This window comes from Trichoderma camerunense (assembly GCF_050948025.1).
Source record: "Trichoderma camerunense strain CBS 138272 chromosome Unknown V8C40scaffold_4, whole genome shotgun sequence".
Taxonomy (NCBI): Eukaryota; Fungi; Ascomycota; class Sordariomycetes; order Hypocreales; family Hypocreaceae; genus Trichoderma; species Trichoderma camerunense.
In genome coordinates this window covers 1,480,422-1,501,298 of record NW_028145366.1, presented here as the reverse complement: position 1 = coordinate 1,501,298, position 20,877 = coordinate 1,480,422, and the positions used below count along the sequence as shown (strand labels likewise).

The 20,877-nt window shown below is 49.3% G+C and overlaps 7 protein-coding genes across 7 annotated transcripts; 4 read left to right on the top strand and 3 right to left on the bottom strand.

Moving 5' to 3' along the window:
- Nucleotides 1-26: 26 nt before the first annotated feature.
- On the bottom strand, nt 27-1,365 carry V8C40DRAFT_237762 (putative serf family protein). Its single transcript, XM_083214307.1, has 3 exons — nt 1,003-1,365; nt 735-940; nt 27-659 (listed from the first exon to the last, which is right to left on the bottom strand). Exons 2-3 carry the CDS (start codon nt 795-797, stop codon nt 507-509), a joined length of 216 nt encoding a protein of 71 aa, XP_083076418.1. The 5' UTR covers nt 798-940; nt 1,003-1,365; the 3' UTR covers nt 27-506.
- A 1,280-nt stretch (nt 1,366-2,645) lies between these two features.
- V8C40DRAFT_162794 (uncharacterized protein) lies at nt 2,646-3,816 on the top strand. Its single transcript, XM_083211492.1, has 2 exons — nt 2,646-2,781; nt 2,832-3,816. The coding sequence occupies exon 2, from the start codon at nt 2,872-2,874 to the stop codon at nt 3,667-3,669; it is 798 nt and encodes a 265-aa protein (XP_083076417.1). The 5' UTR covers nt 2,646-2,781; nt 2,832-2,871; the 3' UTR covers nt 3,670-3,816.
- A 559-nt stretch (nt 3,817-4,375) lies between these two features.
- On the top strand, nt 4,376-7,872 carry V8C40DRAFT_237755 (uncharacterized protein). Its single transcript, XM_083214306.1, has 5 exons — nt 4,376-5,238; nt 5,363-5,833; nt 5,889-6,745; nt 6,803-6,998; nt 7,062-7,872. The coding sequence occupies exons 1-5, from the start codon at nt 5,077-5,079 to the stop codon at nt 7,440-7,442; spliced, it is 2,067 nt and encodes a 688-aa protein (XP_083076416.1). The 5' UTR covers nt 4,376-5,076; the 3' UTR covers nt 7,443-7,872.
- Nucleotides 7,873-8,415: 543 nt separating this feature from the next.
- V8C40DRAFT_237751 (Gtr1/RagA G protein conserved region-domain-containing protein) lies at nt 8,416-11,022 on the top strand. The gene is made up of 4 exons (XM_083214305.1): nt 8,416-8,666; nt 9,678-9,781; nt 9,845-9,946; nt 10,009-11,022. The coding sequence occupies exons 1-4, from the start codon at nt 8,661-8,663 to the stop codon at nt 10,865-10,867; spliced, it is 1,071 nt and encodes a 356-aa protein (XP_083076415.1). The 5' UTR covers nt 8,416-8,660; the 3' UTR covers nt 10,868-11,022.
- V8C40DRAFT_237750 (anaphase-promoting complex, cyclosome, subunit 4-domain-containing protein) lies at nt 10,977-13,912 on the bottom strand. Its single transcript, XM_083214304.1, has 5 exons — nt 13,489-13,912; nt 13,091-13,403; nt 12,422-13,013; nt 11,454-12,363; nt 10,977-11,374 (listed from the first exon to the last, which is right to left on the bottom strand). Exons 1-5 carry the CDS (start codon nt 13,727-13,729, stop codon nt 11,100-11,102), a joined length of 2,331 nt encoding a protein of 776 aa, XP_083076414.1. The 5' UTR covers nt 13,730-13,912; the 3' UTR covers nt 10,977-11,099.
- Nucleotides 13,913-14,664: 752 nt separating this feature from the next.
- V8C40DRAFT_237745 (uncharacterized protein) lies at nt 14,665-20,140 on the top strand. Its single transcript, XM_083214303.1, has 8 exons — nt 14,665-14,940; nt 14,998-15,292; nt 15,350-15,554; nt 15,610-15,891; nt 15,944-16,147; nt 16,244-18,700; nt 18,813-19,545; nt 19,602-20,140. Exons 1-8 carry the CDS (start codon nt 14,936-14,938, stop codon nt 19,768-19,770), a joined length of 4,350 nt encoding a protein of 1,449 aa, XP_083076413.1. The 5' UTR covers nt 14,665-14,935; the 3' UTR covers nt 19,771-20,140.
- Nucleotides 19,815-20,720, bottom strand: V8C40DRAFT_237744 (uncharacterized protein; the record flags this gene model as incomplete). Its single annotated transcript, XM_083214302.1, has 2 exons — nt 19,815-20,427; nt 20,489-20,720. 2 exons carry the CDS (start codon nt 20,715-20,717, stop codon nt 20,135-20,137), a joined length of 522 nt encoding a protein of 173 aa, XP_083076412.1. The 3' UTR covers nt 19,815-20,134.
- Nucleotides 20,721-20,877: the final 157 nt, after the last annotated feature.

Genomic DNA, 20,877 nt, shown 5'->3' with positions numbered 1-20,877 from the left:
CAAACCAGCATTGAAGAAATAACTACTAAAATTTACAAAGCAAAACCCATTTTGTAATTGCTCAGTCTGGAATTAAGTATCGGTTAATGGTATCATATGCATATCGTGGGCTGGCAATGAAGGGGCTCAGCCGCAACGATATCACAAGCAATAAACTACCAGGGAAAAAAAAAAGGGGACATAAAACCCGAACCATTTTTTGCTGGAATAGCAATAGCAATACCGCAATAAAATATCAATTTTCGCTGTATATCCAAGGCTATACCTATTCTTAATCCAAAAGAAATACTCCCTCTTCTTCACCTAGATCATCCCAAAGTTGCGCCGTATTGTAAAAGTCTCAAGGAGCGCCTGATTTCGCCGTGCCGTGTTTTCTTCCATCTCTTGCCGCGCTACTGGGGTATTCGCATGTAACATTCGAGGCTCAAGCGCCCAATTGAATCGGTTTCTTCACTTTTGCGTCCTTTTTCTCTTGTAATGCCTTTGCTGCCGCTTCATCTTTCTTTTTATTGGCTGTTGCTCTCGTCAGTTGACTGATTCGTCGTGGGCATTGAGTAGGTTTGGTTATTCGCACCCTCGAGTTGCTTCTGTCGCATCTTTTCGGCATCGCTCAAGCCCTGCTTCGCCAGCTCAGAGCCAGACTTGCCATTGCCGCCTTTCTGTAAATATTTTTGATACCCCGTTAGTCATCCAATCTGTATTTGTTGGGTGTCGTTTACGGGCAGTTGGCTTACTGATTTGGCTTCCTTCTTCAAATTTTTGGCACGGGCCAATTCACGTTGATTTCCGCGGGTCATGGTGGAGCGATTGGTACTGCTTCTAGATAACTTGATACAGCTGAGGATGTGAGGATGGATGAAGGAGAGGCTTTAGTTCGCGTCAAAGTATCTACGTGGACTCGCCGGAGTGGCCTCAGAGAGCCAATCGGAGAATGCCGTGGCTAGGGTCCGTAAGCATTCCATCTAAAGCCACTAATATATTCCGGCTTGTAACTCCTCATACTTTACACTATGTGAGGGTACTTGCGTCTGTGCTCTCCCTCGACGTGTGCCGTGTCTCGCTACTTGAGTTGACGATCTATCGCCGTTATATGACCATCCGATGTCGAGGGCAACTATGCAGGGACTTCCGCATTCGATATGCGAACCCTGTTTGCGACCCAGACGTTCGGTACGAATCTCGGCAGCTAGGTTGAATTCGAGCCCGTTGCCGAAGGTGCCCGAAGGTCGTCCGTACAGGTATTGCCATGGTCAACTTTGCATATTCCTTTTCCTCCCATGTTCTCGGGACTAAAAGAAGAGCAGAGAGGCTTTCAAATAGAGAGAGCTGCCTTTTTGAATATCCCGGGCGCATTGACTATTTAAGAATTCATCCCGGCAGTTTGATGCATGAGACCTAACGACTTCGGTTCCTGTTCCGGCCATGAGACTTGAATCTCGAGCCAACAACACAGTGCCGAATACAGTGTCGAAAAGCTGTTCGGCACCGAGAGCAACTCCAACGTTTCCGAGACATTGGATTCTGCAACGGATAGTCGAAGGGCTAAAGACGTAATACCAGGAATAAACTTTATTTTTATTTACTTTCTTATTTACAAAAATGTACGTGTGTGTTGATGCCCCAAGCATTCCCATCTTTGGTCGCACCCAAGGTCCAAATTGTTAACCTTCGAGATTGAAAGTGCTCGTGCCCCAAGTACCGGTACTTGCTTCACACGCTTCGGTCGCCAGCAATTTCCCTTGTGGGTACGTACTTGGAGTAGCGCTTCAGCACAGGGCTTGCAGAATTGCTGAAACACTTACACGCGCATTCGCAGCCAATCAACCCACCTCACAATCCCGGCCTTGAGATGGAACCAAAGACTCCCAACGGATGGCCCGTTTCTCGGCCGCTTGCCGCCGCGACTTCATTGGATCTTGTCAAACGACGCATTATCTCATCATGGCCCGATGCTGCTATTTGCAGACTCTCGGCGTGGCAGCAATCTCTGACAGGGCTTGCATAGGTGAGGTGGGATCGCGGCTCTGATCAGGAGCTCTGGAGCTTGATCGGTGTTGCAAGCGCGGCCATTGATGGCGGCCGGATTGCTTATGAAACGAGCTGCTCTCGGCGCGGCTAATATTTTTCTATTTTTCTATCTTTGCCCCTGGTCTGCTGGAGTGGTTCTGCGGAAACGATTGGCCTTGGAGGCTGGCGGGTGTTTGGCTGAAGCTGTGAATGAGTCGATGGCCAGCTGTTTGCTGCGAGCGCCCCCATGATCTGTTGGATGCGCGTCAGAGGAGCGCTGCTTTTTCTCCAGCTGTGCTTTGTTTCAGCAGCAGGGGCTTTGTCTTTGCTTCTCTCGTGAGGGCGGCAAGCGGCCGTGTTGTGGTTGGCATCGATTGGGTGTGTAGTTCTTAATAAAGAAGTGCTGAGCCTCTCTTCAGATTGCCCACACTTTTTCTTCCAGCGTGCTTTTCGGATTTTCATCCATCACTTTTTTTTTCCTATTGTCTTGCCTAACAATGGTGTTTGTGTGAAAAGATATTGAAGCTTCTTTCCAATCGTTTCCTAGTAGCTTTACATTCTTTCCTTGATTTCCTTCCACTCTCCTTTCTTCATACTCTTCATCTGCATCGCCACCGGGCTGGTTCCCTCATTCTCTCGATCTCTCTCTGTGCATCTACTAGGCTTTGTTCTGTCGCCAACATCTACACGACTTGAACGCAGCGCACTGCTTGAACTACTGTGTTTCACATTCATTCACTGACGGGCAGCATCTACTGTTCAAGCCTCTTCACAGTGAGTATTTCTCGCCAAAGGCCCAACTTCTCCCACTGACCACTCTGTAGCACTCATTACAACACAACTACTTTTTTACGAACGATTACCATGGCTGGCTTCATGAAATCACCGGCTCTCCGAGGCGCTGGGCTGGTCGTTCTCCAGGCTCTTCGAGTGGCCACCGTTATTACCCTCCTGACTGCCGGCGCCGCCTGCTGGATCCTGATCATCAACGTCGAAAAGAACAAGCCGTACTTCATATTTGAGTGCTTTACACTCTTTTTCGTCTCCGTTTTCTGCTCTTTACTCGCTGTTTCGGAACTTGCATTTGCGGAGTTTATCAAGGTTTACCTGCGCCGCATGTGGCCCGTCCTGTCCGACCACCATGGACTTAGCTGGCTGGGCTTTGGAATGATCATCATCGGCTGCAACATCTTGGGAATGCTTAATCACGACTTGAAGATGTCCTCCGCCCTGTCATCGCTGGTGCTGGCTGCGGGCATCCTGGCCTTCATCTTTGGCTTTCTCAACGTCGTCTGCTCCTTTATCTGGTGTGATAGAAAAGAGGGCATTACGTCTCGCGACATTCGCGCAAATGGCTCGCTGGCTCAATCACAACGCCAGTATACCGAATACGATAACTCTATCCGGGCATCTCCCATCAGAAACGAAAAGTACAGGAGCAAGATTGCCTCCATGTTCTGGAAGAAGGAAAAGGATGAATACAATAATGGACATCCCGAGATCAGCCCTCCCTACACCAGCCACCCGGCCCGTGACATCGAAGCACAGAGCGACAGTCCAATCATTCCAGGACTTAAGCGCCCTGACACGGCTTTGCACCCAATGAACAGTCGCAGTATTCGCAGCAGTCGGTATTCTGAGGCCAACATGTCACGGTTTTGATTGCTGTCAAACAAAGGCAGAGCCTGGGTTCTCTTCCTCTCGAAGGGGAAAATGGAACAAAGAAAATTGAAAATAAAATAAATGGAAAAAAGAAAGGAAATTGGCCTCGTGATGGCCAATGAAAGTCTGAGAGTTGGACGAATGGATCAAGGGCGTTGAGGGCTGGGAATAAGCGCGGGCTGATAATACTGAGATACCCCAAAGAGGGCTGGACATGATCTTTCTGATTTGTTTGCATGTGCAGTTTTTTTTAAAGAGTGATTTTTAGCAATGATTCAATGCGAGAAAAAAAAATTATATCATAAAAGAGAAAACATCTTGAATGAAGCGTGACTTGCATGCACCCTTCAATGTTCTTTGATCTTCGCCGTACCGAGCCAAGTCGCGTGGGCACGTGATCACAATGAGTGGCATAAATGTTGGTAAAATGTAAAGGAACAGGTACCCGAGATGCATTTTATTGTACCTTGGAAATAAGTGAGCTGAATTCATATGTTGCAATCTGTCTGCATCGCGAAACAATGTACCCACGCGCCTATTGTTTCCTTGATTTAGATCTCGGTTCTTCAGAAACATTTGTCTCTACAAAGGTACCGGCTCAGCTACTTCACCTCCAATGGGCCCGTGCGGCATCGGATAATTGATAAATCACGTGACCCCAGATTAGCATCAACCTCTAAGCAATCGCTCCATCTGCCCATCCAACTCTGTTTGTTTTCCCTCCTCAATGATTGTTCTGGCGACCTGACGCTGCTCATTTGACGGCGTGAGCCTTCTCTCTGCAGAAGGGAATTAGACTGCACCCTCGAATCTTCGCATTTCGCATTCCCAGACGGACGGTTTGTCCTTCCTCGCCTCTCCACGCCTCTGCTTTTGGTGAGATCCTCGTCAGCTCGGGAGGCATCTTCTCGCCACAGCGTCACGGCATTCGACTCAATCATTGGAAGTAGCTATTGTCGCGGCATCTCAGCAGCATCCCACAGACCCCAGGGGGCCATTCTAGCGTAGGCTTGCCTGCGGATATAGTGTTTGAAATCGCGGCGAGTGAACTCGGTGGTATCAAGAAGCAGAGCTGAAGAGGGCTTACTCAAGGTTCTATACGATAGTTTGTGGTTGGGCTTAGAGGTTGAGGACGGCGAAGGCCAGGATCAGTATCTCTTGGAGTAAACTTCGCCCCCTCTTGAACGTGCGATTATTGTGTCCGCTTTCATTTCGTTGCCTGGTATACGAACCTTAGCTTCATATATCTTGTTCAAGGCGGCAGCGGTTTTCTTTGTTTTGTCTGCTTGGCTCTCTACGCAAACGCAGTTACTTCTTGTTCCCTCTCCCTGAAGCATCTGATTGTCACGAGGCCTTCTGTTTGTTTTCTTAAGAATATTATTTGCATTACCGGCAAAACAGTTCAAAATGTCATCTGACGGGGCTGAAGTGGCGGAGGACTATCGCCTTGCCCTCGAGGATCTCTCATCTAATATGCGCTTTGAAATTAGCAATTTGACAGTAATTGCTAGAGAAAATACTGAGCATGCATTGGCCATTGCAGATGTTCTGCAGCAGCACATACTAAAGGTAGGAGGACATTCTATTTGGCGTGTTTGGTTGATGGGAGTTACCTTGTGATGCGATGCTCTCTTTCCGCTTCTCTCCCCCCTTCTCCTTCTTGTTGAATATTCATATGCTTATACATAACTAGGCGCCACCGAACAAGAAACTGCCAGCCCTCTATGTCATGGATTCGATTGTCAAGAATGTTGGCACTCCGTATACGCTCTACTTCGGTCGATCGCTCTTCAAGATATTTATGGAATCATACGCGGTGGTTGATCACAGCATACGCAGGAAGATGGAAGAGATGCTCAAAACATGGAAGGATCCCGTTCCCGGATCAATGGACACGCGACCTGTCTTTTCACACGAGCTGGTACGGCCGATCGAGAATGCCTTGATGAAGGTTAGAGCAGCGAGCATGCCGCAGCAGGGCCAGGGTGGCATACCTGGACGGCCTCGCCCAGGAATGTTCCCTCATCGAAACACACCGACGCCGCCGGGGATGCGTGGATACCCCGGCCCAGCTGGGAATTTTCCGCCTCAACCTCACCCGTTCTCCAATGGAGGGCACCCCGGTGAGCCAGTACCCGGCAATGCACCGCACCCCGGGCAGCAGGTCAGTCTTTCTCACTTTGCAATGCGTTTGATATTCGTCTAACAAGTCTGTATAGCCCGCTCCTTATCCCCCACCATCTACCACGGGCTCCTACAACTCAACACCTGTGCCTTTCCACCCGGCGTATGGCTCGGGTCTACCTCTGCCGTCTGGAATAAGCGTAGAGACCTTGAACAGTGACATTCAAAACCTGATTGTTGCTATGAGGGCCGAGTTCTCGCAGAACCCACATGATGGCGGTGTCCAGAGCAGATTAAAAGCTCTATTGGACCTTCAGGGCGTTGTACAACACTCGAATCTGCCACCAGACCAGCTTGAGCTCATTAAGAACAAAGTAACAGAACTTGCTGCCGTGACAATGAGGGCTCCTCTGGCTCGTAACTCTGCGACTTCTACACCCCCTATTCCAGCACCAGCGGCGGCGCCGCCTCTGGCGCTTCCTGTGCACCCTCCTTCAACTTCTGTAACTCCATCAGCTGTGCCAGCAGCCCAGTCTGCTGCGTCGGTGACCCTTGATTCATTGCTGGGGAAAGGGGCGATGGCGGCCTTATTGAGCATGCAGTCAACCAACTCTCAGAACACGACGCCCCAGCCTCCGTTTGCTGGTGCTCCCATACGGTCACCACAGATGAACCATATCGAGCCACCCAAGGCAGCCGCAGCTCCTGTCCCAAATGCCTCGTCCTTGTTAGATCAGCTTCGGGCAGCAGGAATGCTCCCACCTGCTACGCCTCCAAATATGCCGGCTCAAATCCCGACGCCAATTCCTCCACCGCCGCCCTCCATGTTCCCTCCAGGCCTTTCAGCGAGCATTGCTAGTTTGCTGGCTGCTCACAAGCCAGATTCTGGTCGCTCCAGCGCAAATGGACTGGGTGGCTCTGCTGGACTGGATTCGGCCGCTTTAAAGCTACAGTAAGTCGACCTTGAATGCTTTGATCTTATGAATGATTTACTCACAAAATGGTGCAGATTCCGCCCCGACGCTGTTGCCGCGCTGTATGATGACCTGGGACCTCCCTGTACGCAGTGTGGACGGCGATTCAAGACAGATGAAGAGGGGAGAAGGAAGAAGACGGCTCACATGGACTGGCACTTTAAAGTGCACCAACGAAGCACGGAGGCGGAGAAACGAGGCACACACCGGAGTTGGTATGTGGACCAGCAGGTAAGTTTTCTTCCCCTGGCAGTAATTTCCGTAGAGAGAGGCAAACTCTGACTTGATATGCAGGATTGGGTCAAGGCTCGCGAAGCGGTTGATGCGATACACGATGTATCCTCCAAAGAGGAGTCTGCTCAAGCGTCAAAGGACTCGGAGGGCCCCAAGTATATTCTCGTGCCAGATTCCAGTAGCGGCATCAACAATGTGTGCCCAATCTGTCAGGAGAGATTTGAGAACAAGTGGTTCGACACCGTGCAAGAATGGGTATGGCTTGACACGGTCTTGGTTGGTAACCGAGCATATCACGCCTCATGCCGTGCCGAGGCAACAAGAGATCGAGAGTCCACACCAGGCCTATCACGACGCACGCCAGAGCCGGTGTTGGGAAAGCGAAAAGCAGAGACAGGTCTTACGTCACCAAAGATTAGAGTACAGAAGACATTTGTGTAACGAAACGACATGGGCATATTGTTTATGCGGCGGAAATGAGGCGTTGCTTGTTTGGCGCGGGCAACCAACTGCACCGCGTTAGGAGATGAGATGCCAAGGGCTGTCTACCGACCTTTGATCGAAGCACATGGAAAACCAACATGGAATGGCGTTTGGATGCATTGCGGATCATCAATCTATTTCTGCGGACATTTCATTTCAGTTGAGCCGGGAGACTTGCGGAATATACCATTGATTAAAAGATACAAAGAGCAGCGAAGAGACATTGGGAGGGCATATTTTGGCCTTGCTTTTTTTGCCAATTCCTTTTTTTGGGATGATGTGGTGATGTTAGGCGGTTCAACCACTGTGGCCAGCCAAGTGTGGAATATAGGAGGCATTTGCTAAGAAGCAGGCGTCTAGCTCAGTATATTTATAAATCAAGAAGAACTACGTTTTATATGAATTCTTTTGTGTATCTGTATTCACGATGATGATGTAGATACCTTACGTGTGAATGATGTTGGTGATGTACTCGTGTGTACTCGTATGTTGTTAGTGGAGATACTTTAACTGGCTATTAGGCTTTGAGTGGTGATGATTTGTTCGTATTTGTTAAGTTCAGCTTCCTGAATTATATCCAATGACGGCAAATAAACGCCTGCAGTCATCATCGTACCTATCATGTCCATTAGATAGACACCGGACGCATCCCGTGAGGCTGAACCTGAAGGATCAAGCTTATGCTCATCGCCTTCACGGCAACCTGGAAGCTGGACGGGACTGGAGCATTTTTAGCGCCCAGCCGCACCTGGGAAAAGGCCCATCATGCACTAACCCGCAGCCCCCACAGCGCTTGAGCACCGACGCTACAGTGGTCTTGAGTGGGTGCGAGCAAACAGTTTTAGCGCACTCCGCTCTGCCCCAGCCACTAAAAGCTGCTTACCTACGCAAGCAACTCCCATCCACCGGCTGTCGATCCGTCAATCGCCAAATCCCATCCATTGGACTCAACCAAACCAAACCAATGCAGCTGTAACCACTCCCAAGCCTCTCTCCCCTGCGAAAAGTCCATTCCCACCCCCCCGGCAGCGACACGCGACAACGACGCGAAGGCACCAGAGTTTCTTGATTTTATTTTTATCTTTTGATTGCTGCAGGTCGGGGCTGGCCGGCTTCTGACCCGCGCTTCTCGATTGGCTCGTTGGCCTTGTTTCCGACTTCCCTTCGCACTACAGCATGGAGGTGAGATTGGCATTTTCTGCTTCGTTCCATTCGCTCGCGGGCTTCTGCTTTTTATGGCTTTCTCAGCCGTCGTTGCGAGAGGATTTTGCAGGTGCATGCGTGTGTCTCGATAAGCGCCTTGTCATACGCAAAAGGGCAGGGCTTTTGCTCCAGTGAGCTCTCGCCGTTGTCCTTGTGTGTCACCCACTATGTCTCTTGTCGATGGCGAACCACAAGCTGCCCTTTGCCTTTTCTTTTCTTTTTTTCTCTTGCCCTTCTCTAGACTGGTTTCAAGCAAACATCTGATACCTGAGACCCTCTCCCCCCTGGCTCGTGACCCGGATCTTGCTCCCTCTTTTGACGTGGGATGACAGAGACATTTGCAGCTCGAGTGGGCACCGGCGAACATGGTTCTGGCTCGACTCGCTTGGGCAGCCGGCAAGTTGGGCCGCGGCAGCAGGAGGCCAGCATGCAAGAGCCGAGCAGCCCGTGTGACGGCTCGTGTCACCTTGATGCCTGATTGCGCTGCAACCGTGCTCGGAGGTTGAGGCTTTGGCCCTTGTTCTTGCTTTCCTGTGACGGGGGACTCTCGAGGCTTGTGCTTAGCTGTGCTGTGCGTGTGCTGAGGCAAGCAAGCCACGGCTGCGCAGAGACAAGACCGGTGAAGGTAGCTGCTGCTGCTGTGTGCGTGTGTCAGAGAGATGATGAGAGAGACAGAGACAGCTTACTAGTTGACTGCCGGCATCCATCAGTCAGCTTGGATATTACTACGGAGGATTTTCTTTGCGTACATTGGCATCAACTGCACAAGTCAAATCCTTCACAAGCGTGGAGCAAGAGTGCATATCTTGAAGCTGCAGACAACGTGTTCTCTCACCAAAGGGCGAATCATCAATCATGTCCCTAAGCCCCCCCATCTACGGCTCGCCTGCAGACAAGCAGCTTGCTGAACTCGATGCCCTCAGTCGTTCCCCCGCTCGTTCAGGTGTTATGAGTCCGGCTAGGCTAAAACTTCAGCTTCTTTACGAACAGAACAACCGAGGACCGGTATTAAAAGGTGCGCTGAAACCGGCAGACGCAGCCGGCGGCGCGCCAGAGAAGGGAAAGCCACGTTTGTTGTTGATGGGCCAGAGACGGTAGGTCAGCCTGTCACAGGAGGTCATGAGAAAAGCCCCATTGACGGATGAATGCATTGATAGGAGCGGAAAGTCATCCATCTCTAGTGTGGTTTTTCACAAGCTTGCTCCTAATGAGACCCTGTTTCTCGAGTCAACAGCACGAATACAAAAGGATACGATGGCGTGAGTTCTCCTTTCCCGTTACGAGCTGTCAACCCTCCTAGCTGACATGTTGAGGACAAAAGATCCTTTATGGACTTTCAAGTATGGGATTTTCCTGGCCAGATTGACGTCTTTGATAACCCCAGCTTCGACATGGAGGCCATCTTTGGTGAAATCGGCGCCTTGATCTGGGTCATTGATGCTCAGGACGACTACCTTGAGGCTGTCGCTCGCCTCAACATCACCATCCTCTCTCTGCAACGCACATATCCCAACATCAACATTGAGGTGTTTATTCACAAAGTAGATGGGCTTTCAGACGACTACAAGCTAGATATACAGCGAGACATTACTATTCGCATTCAAGACGAGCTGTCCGACCATGGCTTCGAAAATGCTCCCGTTACTTTCCATCTCACCTCTATTTATAACCATTCCATCTTCGAGGCCTTTAGCAAGGTCATTCAGAAACTGATTCCCCGCCTCGGAACGCTCGAGTCCATGCTCACAAACTTATGCCGAACGTGTCGCTTCGAGAAAGCCTACCTCTTCGACGTGCTCTCCAAGATTTACATTGCCACTGACACCGCGACGGCGGACATGGCCAGCTACGAGATTTGCAGCGACTACATCGATGTTATTATTGATATCACTGAGATTTACGGGACGTGGCAGCGTAGCGACGAAGGCCGTAAACGCCTCGAGGGAGAACCCTTCAATGCTAAACTAGAGGATCAAGTCGGTTGCTCGACAGCAGAGAGCTGCCTCGTTTTACACGACAGCCACAAGCCCATCATGCTACGCGAAGTCGACCGATATCTTGCGCTGGTGGCGATTATGACGGATGATTCGTATGATAGGATGCCGCTGGTTAACATGAATGTCGAGGCGGTGGTGGAAGGGCTGACGGAGTTTTTTGACATTACGAAGCCTAAGAAATGAGGTTGATTGTTGGCTGTTCGGGAAATTAGGACAATAGCTGTAGTTTTGGCGTTTGGTTGGTTAATCTGGGGCAGGGCAATGTTTATAGCCTCATAGTAAATAGTCCTTTGCAGAGTATTGTTGCTATTGAATTATTTGCCATTTTCGTAATAAAACACTATCTATTCGTTTCTCATAAGTCACAAGGTTCTAAATGGTGTATCAATAACAGAGAAGCCCGCTGGAGAGCAATTTAACCGTCGGACGGAAATTTATATGTCCGCCACGTCGTGCGGTTGCTCCCCAAAAGACAAACCCGGGCAGGTAAGTCCCCTCTAACTTGACTTTTGTCGTGAACTTCCATTCTAATGGGTCTAAGACTGTGGTGGCTGGCGGGCAGGCTGTACTTGGGGAAGTGTTCGGCTGATGTTAGAGAAGATACCTGACCAGGGTTTGCGGCCTTGTAAGGGCTGTATGAGAGTATAGACTCGTCTTGAATGGGAACAGAAAGGGCGGCAGGAGTATTATCTGGAGTGCGTTAGTATCAAGGGGGATTTTTAAAAGGATAAGAGCAGAGAAAATGAAGTAAAGGAACTCTGAGACATACCGGTATCGGTACAAAAAAGAATAAGTGTCTTATCGTCGAGAAACTTTAAGTCCACCAGCGATCGGGGAGCGAGGTCGATGACGCAGGTTGCAGCGGGCTGATTATCGCTGATGCCGTTTGTAATCGTCATGACGACCCGGAAAACGTGCACCTTGTTGGGATCCTGCTGGGACGCCAATGCTGTGAAGACGGTCCCCGACCGCTTATCGGAGCTGCACATCTTCATGTCCATCTTGGTAATGGGATTCCCAATAGACATCTTCACCGGGTTGCCGAAGCGAACGCTGCGCCGCTTGGCTTCGGCGATGCTGCTAAAGATTTTGTTGGACCACGTCGTGGCATAGGTAACGAGGAAGTCGACATGGGGGAAGGCTTTCATGGCGGGTTGGCCGGCTTCGTGCTTCTTCAGCTGCTTGTCCAAGACGTCGAGGAGCTTTGGGCCATTCTCGATAAAGTTGTAATCAGAGTCGTAGTCTTCCTTGGTGAACTCGTTGAGAAAGATGTCCAGCGGGCTGTTTGTTAGATAGCGCTCAATGTAGGTTAGGACTTTGGAATGGTCCATCATGGCTTCCTTGTCGGTTAGCTCGTCGTTTGCCGTGCTGGGTCCTGCCAGTTGGTCGATTTGGAAACGGAGCCATGCCGAAAAAGCAGAGAAATGCTGGAGTTCGTCCATTGTGTGGATGAGGACTTTGTGCCCGACCAAGGTGAGGCAGCTGACGATATCGAGGACGCGGTTGATATGGGGGATGGATAATCCAATGTCTTCGCGGTCGTTGTAGAAGCGGGCTAGACCACGGAGGCGGCTGAGGATGATGGAGCAGCGCTCGAGGGCTGGGAGGAGGTGTTGATGGACGAGACTGCGGAGGCCTTCGAGACCAGATACGACAGCCTTGTCCCATCGTTTATGACCCTATATATGGCCTCTATTAGTATGTGAGTATTTGGGGAGGGGTAGATGGTCTGCGTACTCGTTCTGCTAGGCTGTCGACGAGCCACTCCTTTACGGCTGGATAGGCATGACCGGTTATGGCAGTGTGGAATAGAGCCGAGACGATATCTTTGGGGCCACTGCTCATCTCCTCCAAGCCTCCCTGGACGCTGCGGAGGAAGCGAGACGGTAGCTCTCTTGCATTTTTCCATTCAACCTGCATGTGAAGGGATATCTGCTTTAGGTACCGTAGCAGTGCTTGCAGTGTGGTGAGTTTGGAGGATAACAGGGATAAGTTGATGGGGGAGAAGGAGAGGAATGGCAAGTCCATGGGGACGAGGTGAATTTCTTGGGACTCATTTTGCTTTTCTGCGTAGATGAGAGAATGCGTCGACACCTGTGGATGAGATGCGTGGTGTATCATGTGAGTCGTATAAGATGATTCCGAGGCCGACGAATCGAGTGCTGGTTGTGGGAATGTGCCGATGATGAAGGAGTCGTAGATGCTCAGCTGCAGCTTGCCGTCGCTGGTGCCCACGATCATGACATTGACTTGGTCATAAGTGTCCCGCTTGGGGGTTCGGAAGAGAAAGTCGATGCCACTACGAAGTGTGAAAACAGTGGTATCCTCGCTATTTTATCTCAAAGTCAGAGACGCTACTCATATGTATACATGCTTGGAATAAGATGAGTGAAAGAGAAAACTCACCTTGCACCAGCACTGCTCATTGGCAAGGGGCTGATCTTGGGAAGTGCCGTCTCAACCTCTAGAAAGGTGAGCTCCTGTGGGAGATCAAGTGGGATTTTGCCTCCCGGCTCAGCCCATCCCTTGGTAATTTCGTCCCCGAGTCTGCTAGAGACTGCACTGTCTGTCTTGCTGGCGATGATGGCGGTTGACCAGCCAATATGCGTGATTGCGGTCTCAGCCTTGTCGCATACCGGAATCTGGTGAGCAGCCTTGTTGTTTTCCAGGCCCATCAGCCGCACAACGCCATCACTCCAGCCCAAGCAGAGAAACTGTCCTGTTGTTTTCAGCACAAGTTAGATGGAGCGTTCTCATACTAGATATCCGATATAGCAATAATGCAGGGGATAGCCGGTATTTACCATCTGGTCTCCAAGTCACAGCACGCACTTCAGGCGCCGCCTCGCCTGGAGCAGCAACCTGATGGATCTTGGACACGATCTGATCCGGCGGTCGATACACAAGCAGGTTTCTATCGTCTTGATCCCATGTTGCTGCCAGATCGAGCGTTGGACAGCCAACAGGGAAGCGCCGTCCCGTAGGTGTTTTTGTCTGGAGCTCAGTTTCGCCTAGAAGCTCCAGCTCCAGCTCAGGCCGCGCCATTTCCGAGACTCAAATCATTCCCCGAGAGAAGAATCATTCATGTGAAATGCAGAATAAGAATTCGACATTTGCAGAATTCAGGGCATAGCTGAAGTACATAAAAAGGTAGACTGGCGACTGTTTGAAATCGCGGGCGAAGACGCGGGCACAGCGCGCTGTGCTTTTTGCAAGACATTGCGAGCCATAGCATTTTCTAGAGAGATACTTTGGATATAATGTAGCAGAAAGAGAGAACAAGCACATACGACCATAGGTAGTGGAGAACTCGGGGTCCCGTCTGCTCCCCCATAGATAAGCCACTAACCGGCAGATTAGTAGTTGGGTGGGTGACCACCAGCGAACACCGGCTGTTGTATGTTTTTGCCTTTTTGTATTGCTTTCACATAACCACTTATAAGATGATCAACCTTACAACCAAGTACATACGACCATATCCATTGGAAAATACGGGGTCCCGTCTGCTCCCCCAGAGTCAAGCCAATGAGAGGCAGATTAGTAGTTGAGTGGGTGACCATCAGCGAACACCGGCTGTTGTATGTTTTATTTTTTTCTACTATGGTTGCTCAACTTACAGACTTTATCCTCCGACTTGGCATATCCTGGTCTTGAGTTGACCGTCTTTTTTAACCGGGCCAGTAGTCGAAGACTTTTAATATAGGTAGCTTCACGTCCATGCTTCAGAGGAACAAGAATCCTGCGCCAATGGTGATGAACAATCACCCGCTGTGCCCTATACGCCCTTTTGCAGCCCGCCGAGTGTCTCTTGTAGGATCGAGCCGCATAGGAATAGGTTAGCTTTAAGCCTCAAGCGGCAAGGCTAAAAGTGGAATCAACGAGAATATAGCTAGTTGGCGGTTACATACACATACATTCTATCAGAACCCATTCAAGGAGGGCGCGGTTGCGCAACAGCTGCGCACCGACTACGTTACGGGGCTCAGCACAAATTTCAACCAGTAGATTTCTTTTGCCTCTTACACAGCCCTGAACGTGCAGTTTGAGGCAACCAGACGCCTTTTTGGTGGTTTACGTCGCTGCCACGTGGAGGCGCAGCGCCCATTGTCTCAATCAATAATGCCTGCGCATATGTAATATAAAGATCCTTGAGGCCGCCAGCACTCTTCAATATTGTGTGATGCGAAGCGAGTGAAATCTATGAATGCACCACATCTACGGAGTAAAACCAAACTGTTTCCATGATGCAGCATGAGGTTAGCCCCCTGAATGAAGACTTTGCCTGACTATCGCAAGCTGACGTTGCTGTCTAGTGCCAGCGCAAATGAAGCGTTTGATGGGGCATTCAGGAGATTTTTAGAGTCTCTCTCAGAGGCAGAGCGGACTAGATATGCGCCAGTGGCATCCCCGAAGGATTTGCTCGATGGCATCAAGAAACTTGACTTCCTGTCGCATAATCATCAAAGAACTAAGCTAGGGAGAGTCCTCAAATGCATAGAGGCATTCAACACACGCCTGACTCCCTATTTTGCCGTCGTTGACACTTCAGTCTCGTCCAATCCACAATATGCTGCCATTGTTTGGGGGCTTTTGAAGTTTGTTATTCAGGTATTGTCTCACGGCCCTGGAGGTCAATTACCCAGGCATTGCTGACAGAGGCCATAGCTTGCTGGAAATTTCACGACCTTTTTCGACAGGCTCATAAAAGTCATTGGAAAAATATCCGATGCATTCCCCATGTACGAAGACATTGTTCGTGTTTCTCAGGGACACAAGTCGAGCCGGTTGAGAGCGCATCTCGAGGAAGTATATAGCGACATACTACAGTTTTTCCAACACGTAACCAGAATCTTCGCCAGAGCTGATGGCCGTACGAGCCCCTCTATTATCATAGGACATCGGTCGCACTAGCTTACTTTGCGCAGGATTCAAGAGACGTCCGGCCGTTATTTGCGAAATTATTTGGACTCCCTTTGACACCCGTTTCGAAAAATTGCTCGGCCAACTCAACGACCACGAAAAATTCGTTCAAAGCGAACTGCTTCTATTACAAGCTATCGCCACGAACGACGCGACGGCGGCGGCGGTGCATGAGCGAGATCTTGCTGCTAAAGAAAGAGCTAACGCTGAGAAAGCCAGAGCTCGCGTGGATGAAATCTCCAAACAGACTGATGAAATTAAACGTTTTATCAATGAAGAGAAAAAAGGTCTTCCCCCCACTAGCTTCAACATTCAAGACCTTCAACTCACAAATATTAGACCTGAACTTCAGCAAGGTCCACAGGTGGATCAATCCTCCAAACTATGTAGATGTGCTTGAAAAAGCGCAGTCTGTCCGCGAAGAAGGCACCTGTACCTGGCTATGCACGCACGAGGTCTTTTGCAAATGGAGAGAAACCGATGCACATGAACAAATATCTAAGAGTACCAATGATCTTGGCACAAGGGCTCTTTGGGTGAATGGTACGTGGCTCATTTCTTCCTAATACACATTTATTCCTTGCGTTATCGCGAATCTCAAACGATGAGTAAAGTTCGAAATCTTACTCCGTCTCAAAGGCATTCCCGGAGCTGGCAAAACAATATTGGCTTCGTATGTCGTGCAGGAGCTCCTTCAACTCGAATCTGCGGACACGCTTTATTGCTACTACTTCTTTTCATCCGACTCGTCCAATTTCGGGGCTACTGGGACTGCGGCTGCATACCGATCGATTCTATCACAAATCCTCCATCGGAAAAGAAATGACGAGAACATACTTGACAAATTTATCTTTGCTAGAGACCAGAGCACGGGTCAGCTCGAGGCATCTTTTTCCGAGCTTTCTGATCTGATTCAAATCTGCTCAAAAGAGCTTAAAGACTTAACAATCATCTTCGATGGCATTGACGAGTGTTCTGAAATCAATGAATTATTTGGCACCATTCGCAAACTCATGAAGCTATGCCCTATCAAAGTATTGTTTTTCAGTCGACCTGGGGTTTCGGAGTTACAGGATGAAGTACAAGTTTCTCAGCGGATAGATATGGATAGATTCGCCACTTCAGAGGACATTCGAATCTACCTTCGAGCCAGTCTTGAATCACTGGTATCTCGAGGCCGTCTTCACATCACCGACACATCAGATCTTCAGGAGCGACTTGTACGAGGAGCCAATGGAATGTTCTTGTGGGCCTCGCTGATGATTAGCCTCCTATGGTCCCCTATGCTCACATCGGAGAGCCGCCTAACTATCATAGAGCAAGTCGTACGGCCAGAAGGCATCGAACAGCTGTATGACCGTATCCTAAAGGTTATTGCGCAGTCAAAGAGGCTGGAGAAATCGGTCGCCAGAGTTGTATTCTGCTGGCTCACGTACTCGAGAGGTTCTGTTTCTCTTCGACTTCTGCACGATGTTCTCAGGAACGACAATCTACGTGGCAACAGAGGGCCGCAGGATAATTTGCAATTTGTTGGTGAGGCGCGATCTCTGAGCCAGTTTCGCGAGAATCTGCAGGCCGTGTGCGGTTCTTTACTCGACTTTATCGAACCTACCAATAAACTTGAAAACTTTGATATCGGAATCTTCACGACCGTCCGATTCGTTCATCTCTCGGTGAAAGACTACTTTACATCATTTGACTCTCCCTCGTCGGAGGATTATCTGGAATGCGTTTCCGGACGAACTCAGGGCAATATTCTATTGGCGCAAACATGTTTACGGAGCCTCCGACTTATGCCCGAACAGCATAGCCCTTCGTCTAAGGAGCTCAACACCTATGCAACTCTTCATTGGACGGGCCATCTGGAGGACATGTCGACACACGACCTTGATGGTAACCTAGAGATTCGGGCTTACCTTCACAAAGACTTCCCCGGCTTGCAGGCAGCGTTACTAGATTTCTTGAGAGACTCATTCAGTATCACTTCCTGGTTACATTCTCTCTATTCAATACATGGCCATGGGGACTTGATTGCTCGTCTCTGTAGTCTTGACCGTTGGGTGTGCTGGCTTCGGCGTACTCAAGCAATCATGGCGGGACCTGCGCAATCGCTTGAAGTCTTGATCGCTCTCGCAAGCAGGTTTTCTGATGATCTGCGACATCTTGAAGAGATTTGGGGCTCCAAGCTGCAAAACAGCCCAAGGATACTATGGGACGAAGTATCCGCGTTCATGAAAAGCGACTTCATTCACTCGACTTCAAATACGAAAGTCAAACTCCTCAGACCCGAAGCATTGGAGGACAAACTTCAAAGCTCTCGAGCTCTCTGTGATATATCAGCATCCTCCCCAGACGGGTCGCTATGCTTTGTGTTAAGCATATGGCCGTCGAGAGACTACGAGAGTCGCTGGCAAACGGTCGGGGGCCAGAAGTCACTGGAACTCTGGAGAGACGTATGCAGCGGTTGGATTGCTAGGTATAGGATATGGAACGTCTCTACCAAGGAGAGTTTGGGGGAAATCAGCATCCCGCTTGATCAGGGCGAGGTGTGGCTCCAAATGAGGCAATCATTATACGAGCAAAGCTACGGAGAGTGGAAAACCGCTTTCCCCACTGCAATCAGTCCGGACGGAAAGTTGGTAACCATATTGCGGACCCTTTTTGCCTTTGACAAACCCCATGGATGCTCTCAGCTGCAGTGGCAGGAAGTTCTCATTCAAGGGGACTTTGGAAAAGAACACTCCACCAAATGGACGAATGAGCTCACGCCCTTCGATCCAAATCATCGGCGCATCAAGGGCAAGCCGTTGCAGTTCCTATATCGAAACCGCTATACCTATGAATTTATATTCAGCTCCGACAGTCGTTACTTGGCTTTCATTGATAATATGCGCGGTGAGAGTTTTACGATGTACGAGGCGCACCTTGCCATCTTTGAAACTGGTATTCAGGGCAAGATAAGAGCAGATCAGATTGCTTCGAGGACTTTCGGTTACAACTTCCAAATGAATAAACTGACTGTCTGCTTTCACCCTTACCAAGATCTGGTAGCTCTATATACCGGAGGTCGAGTTCAATTATGGAACTTCAGAACAGGTATGCCTTGATTCCTTTTTTCTTTATCCCTTAGTTCAATAGGGATTGTATTCTTCTCTCTTCCCCTGAGTTATTATAGATTATTCCCTTCATTGAATCTAACAAGTGGTAGAATACTGGTGGGCAACGCCGAATAAGATCGGGGAATCATTCATCTCATCTCCGCCTCAAATTGACAGCTTGAAGATTTCAGCTTGTGGTAGATATGTGATTGCCAATCAGCCAGGTGGACCTACTGTCTTTGAGATCCCCACGTTTTCCCCTGCAAAGGATCCAGGAGAGAAGCAGAGTCTTGAACAGCAATTCCTTCACACAGCCGATTTTAACAGCAACAACCACGACAATGACAACGACACAATTGCCACTCGCTGTATGCTGGGAAACACCGACGTCTCCCATTTTGGTCTTAGGCATGGCCAAGTACTCCACAATGAATGCATAGTAAACGCTAAAGATGGAATCGTTGCCAGTGTCGTACGTGTTCTATCCGGGGATACGCCTGCTTTACAGTTGATTCCGGCTACTGAAGGTCTGGAATCGCAGACAGTTGAACTCATGTCACTGCCTAAATCACTTCAGCTGAAGCATACGGCTCCAGTAATCCTTGCACCTAGCGACCGAGACACAAATATCAAAGTCGTTCTCAACTCTACCTTGCATTCGGAATATTCTCTTACTGAGCAACATACTGGTGTCGTTCCAGCCATTGTCGAGCGCGACATAAAGTCATTGAAGTTGTCTACACTCGGTTTCACGCACGACTGTTTAAGCACTCCAGGGACTGAGGTGCCCAGGCTTAAAATTCAGGGCAAAGATCTTTCGAGTCACTCGCAATCAGAAATCAGGTACGTGGCAGCACGTTCAGAAACGGTTTGCACTATAATGTTAACCTTAGCAGCAGGGATTCAAATTTACCGCCGCTGGACACGGATCCTGAATCTCACTGTCATGTAAGTAAGGTGAATGACGATGACGACTTTCCACCAGCGAAACGTCAGAGAGTTACTGGGACCGGGACTTGGAAATATCCGGGCAAGTCTCTTGACATTGATCTCATCTCCCCGTGGTAGCGTCCTCTTTGCACGGCTTAAGACAGCTTGATAAATGTATTAATGGTTTCCAAATCGTCTATGATATTACTGTGTAGCAAGTAGCTTTACATCTTGCCAGCGGTCGAATTGGCTGTCACATGCTAGACAAACGGGAAAGAGTATATAAACCGAACCTGTGGGTATTCGTACATGTTGTAGCATCAGCTGCACCATAGATCTCGCTGAGTGGAACGAAATTGTTCAACTCGAGATTTGGAGCTATGGGACGCAAAAAGGAAGACGTCTCACTTAAGAGAGGTGCTTGGCGGGATTCCGAATTTTCCACTACCTATGGTCTTACGTGAAAGAGTGTGCTTTCATGTAACTTACAAATGGATGGGGTTCAGAGGGTAAACACTGCTCGCCACCGTGTAGACCTCAAGAAAAAAAAGGGGGAACTCACGGCATTATACGTCTTACCTTCTTGGTAAATCCTATTGTCCACGATGGGAACGCTACTCGTAGAGATAGAATCTTCAAATAGAGAAGTTTGCATATACAAAGTCCCATCGTCATGAGACTGAAAGAAGGGGTTATATACTATGGGAAGACCCATCTGGTCGTCCATAGAGAATGGTACACCGGAATATGATTGCTGATTAGATTGGGTATGCAGCTCCCAGTCATTCATATGCCCTGATCTTAGTGTCAATACCCAAATATGCTAGGGGAGTCAAAGTGACAACTTAAGCCGTACCTTGGGCCAACGCCGCTGCTTCTTGCTCTGGCCATAAAGGTGCCTCAGCTTGATAGGTTTCTGGGCGTGTGTCACCCGTAATGAGTGTCTGGGAGTGATTCCATGACTGCAAGGAAGATTGAACTGTGGTGACCAAGGGATTCGACGAAATTGAAAGTGACTGCCCAGTTTGCCCCTCGTCGTTTGGAGGCTGGGCCGCGACCCTCTCTTGGTTCTCAGAAGGATCCATGATTGACGATGTTGAACTGAAAGATCAAACGTGGGCTGGTCCGAGTAAATTTATACTTGAATAGCCCCTAAGAGACAACCATCTAGACAAAAGCAATTATTGAATGGCTTACAAGGTTGCCCAGCCGCCTTGCGCAAGCCTATGCCCATGTCTCCATTAG